The sequence below is a fragment of the Xyrauchen texanus genome, chromosome 18, assembly GCF_025860055.1.
Source record: "Xyrauchen texanus isolate HMW12.3.18 chromosome 18, RBS_HiC_50CHRs, whole genome shotgun sequence".
Classification (NCBI taxonomy): Eukaryota; Metazoa; Chordata; class Actinopteri; order Cypriniformes; family Catostomidae; genus Xyrauchen; species Xyrauchen texanus.
Window position 1 is genome coordinate 1,842,835 of NC_068293.1, and position 9,568 is coordinate 1,852,402.

Consider the following 9,568-nt stretch of genomic DNA (forward strand, 5'->3'; position numbering starts at 1 on the left):
CTAGAGTTATCAGAGAGGGAATTAGCTTCTAATCTACTAGTGACCTAGACAGACATAGAGCACATTTGGGAAAAGATGGAAGACTTTGAGAATCTTAACCGGTGAAACAACATCAAAATTGTTGGAATTCCCGAAGAACCAAGAGACAGAACTATGATGAAATTCCTGGACGAGCTCTTCTGGAGTTTGTTCGACATAACAGGCCAGAAGCTGGAAATTCAGCAAGCTCACAGGTTTCCGGCATGGAGATCCGCGGAGGGAGACAGGCCCTAATCAATTCTGGCCAAATTTCTGAGATCATCCAAAAAATATCTTGTATTACATGAGGCAAGGAGTAAAGGAAGGCTTTCTTGGAAGAACAACGTTTTCTTGTTCTCAGACTTTGTGAATTCGAATAGAGAAATATGATCAATTCAAGGAATGCAAGAAACACTTACATGAATGGAAGGTTGCTTTTGCACTGATGTTCCCAGACAAATTTAGAATAGATACTAAGGATGACTTTTTTTGTGCTGATTCCAGTAGCGGCTGGAGTTTGTTTTGTGGAGGAACACACCTTCAGGACTTATGTGGATGAATCATGCTTATGCCTCATATTGCCTGGAGTTTGTATTGTAGATTATTTTCTGTTGTATAATTCTGTTTTACAAAATGTGTATAGAAACACCGGACTTGAGCAAACTGAAGGCAAAGTTGTCACGGGGGCTCTCATAGGCGTACATGGACTGTTTGAGTTTAGAGGGATGGAGTTTAGGGAGGGTTGGCGCTGTCAGGCGTTAATGTGCACATTTTTAATGTGCTCTTTTTTTTGTTTGTTTGGTTCTGGGGGATGTTCGGGGGTTTGACTGTGACACTAATGGGGAATGTGGCCTTTATAATTGTATTTTTTACACGTCATCTATTTTCTATATGTCAAAAGTGAATTAGAGTCAAGTCATTTTTATTTGTATAGAGCTTTCACGACACACATCATTTCAAAGTAGCTTTACAGAAGATCAGGCATTAACAGAAGATAACCCCGACAGGGTTTCCCTCTTTCCCCATTATTGTTCTGTCTTGCCCTGGAACCATTCGCAGACACGATAAGAAAGGAGGATTTTCCAGAGGTGATGGCTGGAGGTTTGGTGCATAAGCTTCTGCTTTAATCAAATTATATTTTATTATTCATCTCTGACTCTTCTAGATCTATGCCTTGCCTCCACAGAATTACTAATTCCTTTCCTAAATTCTTCGATGATTGGGAAGGTTAATGTCATTACATTTAATTGTTTTAAATTTCTATATACAAATACTAGAAAATGTCCTTCTAGTATTTGTTAGGATTTAGGCCCTATTATAGTACAGAGACTGCATTAATCAGGGTTTACATTTACATTTATGCATTTGGCAGAGGCTTTTATCCAAAGCGACTTACAGTGCAATTATTACAGGGACAATCCCCCCGGAGCAACCTGGAGTTAAGTGTCTTGCTCAAGGACACACTGGTGGTGGCCGTGGGGTTCGAACCAACAACCTTCTGAGTAACAGCCCTGTGCTTTAGCCACTACACCACCACCACTCTATAAGGGTTTTATAGGGTTATAAATTACTTGCTCATATCTAATGAAAAGCATATATCCAAGGCACTCAGACTTAAGTATCAAATTTAAGAAAGCCTTTATTAATTCATGGCCAAAATAATTAAAAGATACGAACCGACGCATTGCGGCTAGAAAGCCTTCATCAGGGCATGGGGGGAAAACACTGAGAGGCCTTAAATGATGTGACTAATTTGTGTTATGTGACATTGTTACATGATAGGACCACATGACACAGTCACAGTGACAGTGACACCTCTTCTCTCCAACTTGAGAAGCTACACACAAAATGACAAACATCAGTACCAACAAAAATCCATGAAAGGGAAATAGATACATAAATAGTCAGCAATTTCAAAAGAATCTGTAAAGCCACCATGATCTGTATCTCTGTAATGTAAGGCCATTGGATATTGAGGATTGCAGATTCTAATGGCATTTTTATGTTCCGTTAATATGATTTTCAATGTTTCTTTGTCCTCCCTATATAAAAACAACCACATGGACATTCTAAACTATACACTACAAATGAAGTATTACAATTCATGAATGACTTTGTCAAATTTGTCAGGCTGACTTGCTCTTATCATCTGATCACAGTTGCATCTCTATTTTAGTTCTTTTAGATCATAGTGCTACTTTTGACACCATAGATCAGACATGGGCAACATACGTAAAATGAGCCGTGAAGGAGGGCCTTTTATTTTTCATTGGATATTTCAGTTAACTTGCATTGGGACCTAACGCGTCTCAACGAGCATTTAACATGCTCAGGGTTGTCTTATCTAAGAGACGCAACACGTCAAAAGAAATTCTTCTTTAGTAAAACAGACCCCTGATGAAAAATATCTACCTTTGCAGAGCAATACAATACTTTAGACAATTGCAGAATAGTCCCATTAGTCACAGACACACTTCAGAAAATTGAGTACACAACTATTTCTGGGCTTAAAAGTTACAAAAACCAAATCAATGCAGAACATTGTATATCAAAAGGAATACAATGTGGCCCCCTATGCACTACTTAAAGCCCGATGTGGCCCTTTTACCAAAATAGTTGCCCACCCCTGCCATAGATCATGACATTCTATTGTATAGGCTTGAGAATTATTTTTGTGTGAACAAGGAGTTTTTAGATCAAGTAGAAGTAAAATACGGAGTGCCACAGGACTCAGTCTTCGGTCTTCAATTTACAATAAACAACATATTTACACAACATAATTTACAAATCAAATGTACACATAATTACATAACACAATAATAATATACAATGTACAGTAAACAATACACACAATATAGAATACACATACAATAAAAAAATAAAGAGTATATCAAAAATACATATACAGTAGTTGTATTGTGGAGAATATAATTATGACAGTCCAGTGTGAGATATAAGATTAATAAAGTGCAGTGCTGATTTATATTGATCGTGAGAGATGAAGTGTTCAAAAGTCTTATTGCTTGGTCGAAGAAGCTGTCATGTAGTCGGCTGGTGCAGGTCCTGATGCTGCGATACCGCCTGCCTGATGGTAGCAGTGAGAGCAGCCCGTGACTCAGGTGGCTGGAGTCTCTGATGATCCCCCAAGCTTTTTTCACACACCGCCTGTTATATATGTCCTGGATGGAGGGAAGCTCACCTCCGATGATGTGGCTGGCAGTTCGCAGGGCTTTGCGGTTGACAGTTCACAGGGCTTTGCGGTTGTGGGCGGTGCTATTGCCGTACCAGGTGGTGATGCAGCCAGTCAGGATGCTCTCTACAGTGCTGGTGTAGAACCGTGTGAGGATGTGGTGGTTCATTATCAGGAACCACTGAATACATTTTCACTGTTATGTCGACAATACTCCGCTTTATATTTCCTCGAGACCTGAATAAATGTAGCTAATTTACAATGACTGTACTGGAGACAAAGACTGGATGGTACTTTATAGACACTTATTATTAATCTTAGAGTTTGTACAAAATCCTTTTGTTTTAAACACTGCACACCAACATCTACAAATTTTACTTGTATAAAACAAGGATTGTACAACACATATTTATACACATAATATATTGCCATTATATTAATACTGTTTATCCAGAGGGGAACTGCTTAGAGAGGAACCTAACCACACCTCTACCCCTAAACCTAACCCATTCTGAACAATATATTACATATAACAGTCTGATAAAATAATGCAGCAAGTTTGAATATACATACACAATTGCAAATGAGCTTTCAGTGACAAAGTTTGGTCTGTCTCACACAAAGCAATTGCATAGTTTCAGAATTCCACTTCAGCTTCACAAAGTTTCAATTTATGGTATTCAGTTTTACCATTTTGGTTCTTGACAGTGCTTGGTCATTATATGCTTTCATTGTATAGAAAAGAGCAGCAAGAACATTCTGCTCCTTTTGTGTTCCACTGAAAGAAGTCATAGTGGTTTGGAATTCAAATTAGTCAATGATGTCAGAATTTGCATATTTGGCAGAGATGTTCCTTTAAGATAAGCATAGTCATTATTATTGACTTCCTGCAAATTATAATAATATGTTATTTGAATCTTTTGGTTGTAAAATGTATTATGCCTTTTAATATCTTTATTCCTCCATCTCTCTCTCTCTCTCTCTCTCTGTAGTATTGTGGGATTGTACATGTCTGTGGTGTTGGTCATTGGTAAGTTTGTGCGTGAATTTTTCACTGGCATCTCTCGCTCCATTATGTACGAGGAGCTGCCATGTGTGGACCGCGTGCTCAAACTCTGCAATGACATCTTTGTGGTGCGAGAGACAGGAGAGTTGGAGATGGAGGAGCAGCTGTTTGAGAAGCTTATATTCCTGTACCGCTCGCCCGAGACCATGATCAAAATGACACGGAAGAAGAACCAGTAGCTTTCAGTTATGACTGTTCTCAGATGGACTGTAATATATCAACTATATGCACACAAATGTAAATGATGCCTATATAAGTCATTATATACATTGTAACCACTATTCTGAGATATGAGGGTGCATTTAAATGAATCCATAAGTTTTGGGTTTTTTTGTATGTTTTTTTTTTCCAGCCAAAGACTGAAACGTTTTTCAGTTGTGGTGACTGGATTTGGGATGTTTTTCTAGAGTCACATTCATACACTGCGTTTATTTGGAGTCCCACAGAAATCTTAAACCTTACCATTAACCTTAACATTACCCCTAACCCTTGAACCCTATTAAGGGTTCAATTCTACACTCAAATCTGTGCAAGACACAAGTTTGTGCAAACATTTAGTATCAAAATATTGGTGTTATATAGGTCAGCAGTGCCTAACCAGTAGAATGTGATCTACCAGTCAATTACGTAATCCTCATCAGTCTATTTTAAATTGGTTTGGCAAAAATATTAAATCTTATACACCCTTTAGTCATTTAATTTTTCTTCCTGAGAAATGTACAATGTTAATCAATGTTTCTAGTACCAAAACAGTTGTAATTTAGTTTGAGATTTTTCACCCTGTCTCTTAAAGTCTTATGTGAACAGAATGCATTCTTTGCATGTGAAATTATTAACGCGACAAGCAGGAAGCTTTGCTTACAATCTTGCACACCTCTTTTGTGTACATGCATTTTACACAAGAGTGCATAGAACAAGCACAGCGATGCCCGTAACTGCTTCAACTCAACACAAGTAAAACTTTTTCTGTGGATGATGCAATTAGTGTATATATAGTATTCTGTGTTGCATGCAAGGGTTAGAGAGTAACCAAAACTTACTAAATAAAATCTATTTTATTTCTCCATAATAAAGCATGAGATAAGCATGAGTAGAACACAGCCTGAATAAATTTGATTGGTGGGCAGACTTTTGTACAGTGAATGCCACATACCTGCATTTCACTATAGTCATGCCACTCTAACTGCCACTTCCCACCTCACTCATGTTGACAATGAATAAGGAATCCACAGTTACCTTATATTTTGAAAAAAACACCTTTAGCCTCCCTCTGGCAGTCATCCAGCATTCATAGAACCACGGTTGTATTGGCAGTTGTGGGGGTGACACCTGAGTCACTTCAAAACATAAACAATGGATGACTCAGTGAAGGATTTTGTGTCTATTTATATTGTCTTGTTTTGTTGTGGAAAACTTAAAGTGGGCCAGATGCGCTCGGATTTGTAAGAGATGGAAAAAACAGGAGAACGTCTGTAGTCAACTGCATTTAGTTTGTTGCTTTTTCATACCTATGATCATATGTGTGCTTCCAATAAACCATACCACTTGAAACTGCTGTGTATTGTGTTTTCTGACACTGATTTCAACTACCAATTCAACCAATGCTGTGATTTGTAGCTGGGTACAAAGGCGAGGCAAATACTAGAGTTCGTTCAGGATTTTTCTGAGGAGCCGGTCCGGCCACTACAGCGGCTCGGCTCAGCGACGTTACCGGGAAGGACGCAACGTCTCGTTTGGTTGATTTTGTCTACGACAGTAGATGGTAGGCCAGATAGATCGTCTGCGTCCCATCCCGGGACCAGACGTGGAGTTTCAAGAGGTCTGGATGCGGATGCCAGAGCGTGCCCTGCCCCTGAGAAAGAAGGGGAATTCGCCAGGGAGGGGCTGTCGCAAGGAGTACGAGGTCCGAGAACCAGGCCCGGATGGGCCAATATGGAGCCACTAGTGTGACTTGCTCCTCGTCCTCCCTGAACTTGCACAGCACCTATGGGGCTCACTGGGGGAAATGCGTACTTAAGCAGCCCCGCGGGCCAGCTGTGTGCCAGTGCGTCTGCCCCGAGGGGAGCCTCTGTTCGGGCATACTAGAGCGGGCAGTGGGAGGTCTCTCGGGAGGCAAGCAGGTCTACCTGGGCCTTGCCGAATCATTCCCAAATCAGCTGGACTGACTGGGGGTGAAGCCTCCACTCTCTACTGGGCAAGCGTTGTCGTGACAGCACGTCCGCTACCACATTGAGTTTGCCGAGTCATTTACCTGTCGCTGCTGGCTCCAAAGGTGGAGACAACGGGCGAGTTGTCCGCCATGGCGATTTATGTACGCTACCGCAGTGGTGCTGTCTGACCTGATTGGGACATGTTTGTCTTGAATTAATGGGAGAAACTTCCGCAGGGCAAAGAAAACAGTCAGCAACTCTTTTGCACACGGCACTCCAACCCAATCTGGAGGCATCGGTAGTGACCAGGACACGTTGGGACACCTGCTGCAGAGGCACTCCTGCCCGTAGAAAGCATAGGTCTGTCCAGGGTTTTAGTGTTTTTCGGCAGGCGGGGGTGATTGTCACACGGCGCGTGCCATGGTGCCATGCTCGTCTCGGGACTGAAGAGTGAAGCCAGTGCTGAAGCGGTCTCATATGCATCAACCACAGCGGCGGAGGATGCTATATGCCCCAGGAGTCTCTGGAAGAGTTTTAGAGGGACCGTTGTGCCCAGCCTGAATTTGGCGAGGCATCTCAGCACCGACTGCGCATGCTCGTTGGTGAGATGTGCGGACATTGAGACTGAATCTAACTCCATGCCGAGAAAGGAGATGCTCTGAACCAGGGGGAGCTTGCTCTTTTCTCGGCTGACCTGAAGCCCCAAGCAGCTGAGGTGCCTGAGCACCTGGTCTCTGTGAGCGCATAGTAACTCTCAGGAGTGGGCCAGTATGAGCCAGTCGTCGAGGTATTTGAAACAGCTCTAAAATGCCCAAAAGCAACATTTTAAGCTCATAGTGCTGTTTAGAGTCATTTACTATCAGAATACACTTCCTTTTCAACAAAACACGACTTTTCAATAATGTTAATATAAGGTAGATATTAATTGGCAGCTCTCTTTTGAAAAAGAAAGCATCACCAGTCAAAATACAACATTTCAATATGTTTGCAAATCAGTCGTTTTAATGTAGGAAACTGAATGTCAGCACAGAATTGTGCAAACTTCATGAAACAGATATCTGAGCTTATTAAACATGACTTTTCACTAATGTCGTTAGCTTGCAGCTATGGATTGTAATAGAAAACATTATCAGTCAAAATACATAATTTCAACATGTTTGCATGCATTTTGAGGGCTAAAAATTCATTTTAATGTAGGAAACTGAATGTCAGCAAAGAACTGTGCAAACTTCATGAAGCAGATATCTGAGCTTAAAATGTTGATTTTGGGCTGTTTGGAGCTTTTATGAGTAATTTTTAATCAGTCTTTACTTCCTTTTCAACTAAACATGACTTTTAACTAATGTTACTAGAAGGTAGATATTAATTGTTACAAGAATAAATTACCAGTCAAAATGAATAATTTCAACATATTTGAATGTAATAAGAGGGCTAAATAGTCATTTAATGGAGGAACTACAAAAGCAACATTATAAGCTCTGAGCTTAAAATGTTGATTTTGGGCTTTTTGGAGCTTTTAGGAGTAATTTTTAATCAGAATTTACATCCTTTTCAATTAAACACAACTTTTCACTAATGCCATTAGCTTTCATCTATGGATTGTGATAGAAAACATTACCAGTCAAAATACATCATTTCAACATGTTCGCTTGCTTTTTGAGGGAAAAATAGTCATTTTAATGCATGAAACTGAATGTCAGTACAGAATTGTGCCTTACATGCAAGTACCTGTCGCCTCAGAGGTCAGTGAGCCAGTGCCTGTCGCCTCAGAGGTCAGTGAGCCAGTGCCTGTCGCCTCAGAGGTCAGTGAGCCAGCGCCTGACGCCTTGGCCGTCCCTGAGCCAGCGCCTGTAGCCTCGACTGTCCCTGAGCCAGCGCCTGTAGTCTCGACCGTCCCTGAGCCAGCGCCTGTAGCCTCGACCGTCCCTGAGCCAGCGCCAGTAGCCGTGAGAGTCAAGAGTCAGTGCCTCCCGAGCCTCCCAGGGCTCCGCCTCTCAAGCCTCTCTAGCCACCCAGGGCTCCGCCTCTCGAGCCTTCCGAGCCACCCAGGGCTCCGCCTCTCGAGCCTTCCAAGCCACCCAGGGCTCCGCCTCTCGAGCCTCTCGAGCCACCCAGGGCTCCGCCTCTCGAGCCTCTCGAGCCACCCAGGGCTCCGCCTCTAGAGCATCCTACGGCACCACCTCCCTTGGCTCTGCCTTCCAGAGCTTTGCCTCTAGAGCCTCCTATGGCGCCACCTTCCTCGGCTTCGCCTCCTGAGCCTTCCTCGGCTCTGCCTCTTGAGCCTCCCACGGCTCCACCCCCTGATCCTCCAGAACTTTCCATGGTTCCGCCTCCTGAGCCTCCAGAGCCTCCAGAGCGTTCCATGGTTCTGCCTCCCTCGGCTCCGCCTCCCGAGCCTCCTACGGCTCTGCCCCCAGAGACTCTAGAGCCTTCCTGGTCTCCGCTCCTAAGGCCTCCTAAGGCACCGCCTACCTCGGCTCCGCCTCCTGAGCCTCCCTCAGCTCCGCCTCAGAGGTCCTCCTTGGCGCCGCCTCACGTGGCTCCACCGGCCTCCCCAGTGGCCACTCCTCCTCCCAGGCTCCCTGAACCGGTCCTTGCCCCATGACAATCTCCCAGGCCACCAAAACCGGCCTCCGTCCTGTGGCCTCCTCCTAGGCCCCCTGAGCCGGCCATTGCCTTATGGCCAGCCCCCGGGCCATCTAAGCCTGTCCCTGCCCGGTCGATACCTCCCTGGCCTCCTAAACTTGTCCCTTTGTGCCCCCAAGGACTGCCTAATTGGGCCCGTGGACTGTCTCTTTTCCCTTTGTGCCCCCGTGGACTGTCTCATTTCCCCTCTGTGCCCCTTGGACTGCCTTCTTGCTCATGTGCCCCCCCTGGACTGTCTGTCTGCCTTCTGTAGGTTCTTTTTTGTCTTTGGTTTTTGTTCTTTAGGATCATCTGGGATCCGATCCTTTGAGGGGGGGGCACAGTTACTAGAAGGTAGATATTAATTGCTACAAGAATAAATTACCAGTCAAAATACAGCATTTCTATATGTTTGCATGTGTTACATATACCTTGTCTTGTTTTACTCTTGCCCCTTTGTTTACCATTTTTGTCCCTTTTGTATTCCGTAGTTTTCACTTTTGTCCCTTGTTTAGCTCC

General features: G+C 43.3%; 1 protein-coding gene across 1 annotated transcript in view; it reads left to right on the forward strand.

Moving 5' to 3' along the window:
- Positions 1–4,453, forward strand: part of si:dkey-11f4.7 (piezo-type mechanosensitive ion channel component 2) — a 554,199-nt gene extending 549,746 nt beyond the window's left edge. Inside the window, exon 53 of the mRNA XM_052147980.1 lies at positions 4,201–4,453. Coding sequence (XP_052003940.1) covers positions 4,201–4,453 — 253 coding nt within the window. The remainder of the gene's footprint in view (positions 1–4,200) is intronic.
- Positions 4,454–9,568: the final 5,115 nt, after the last annotated feature.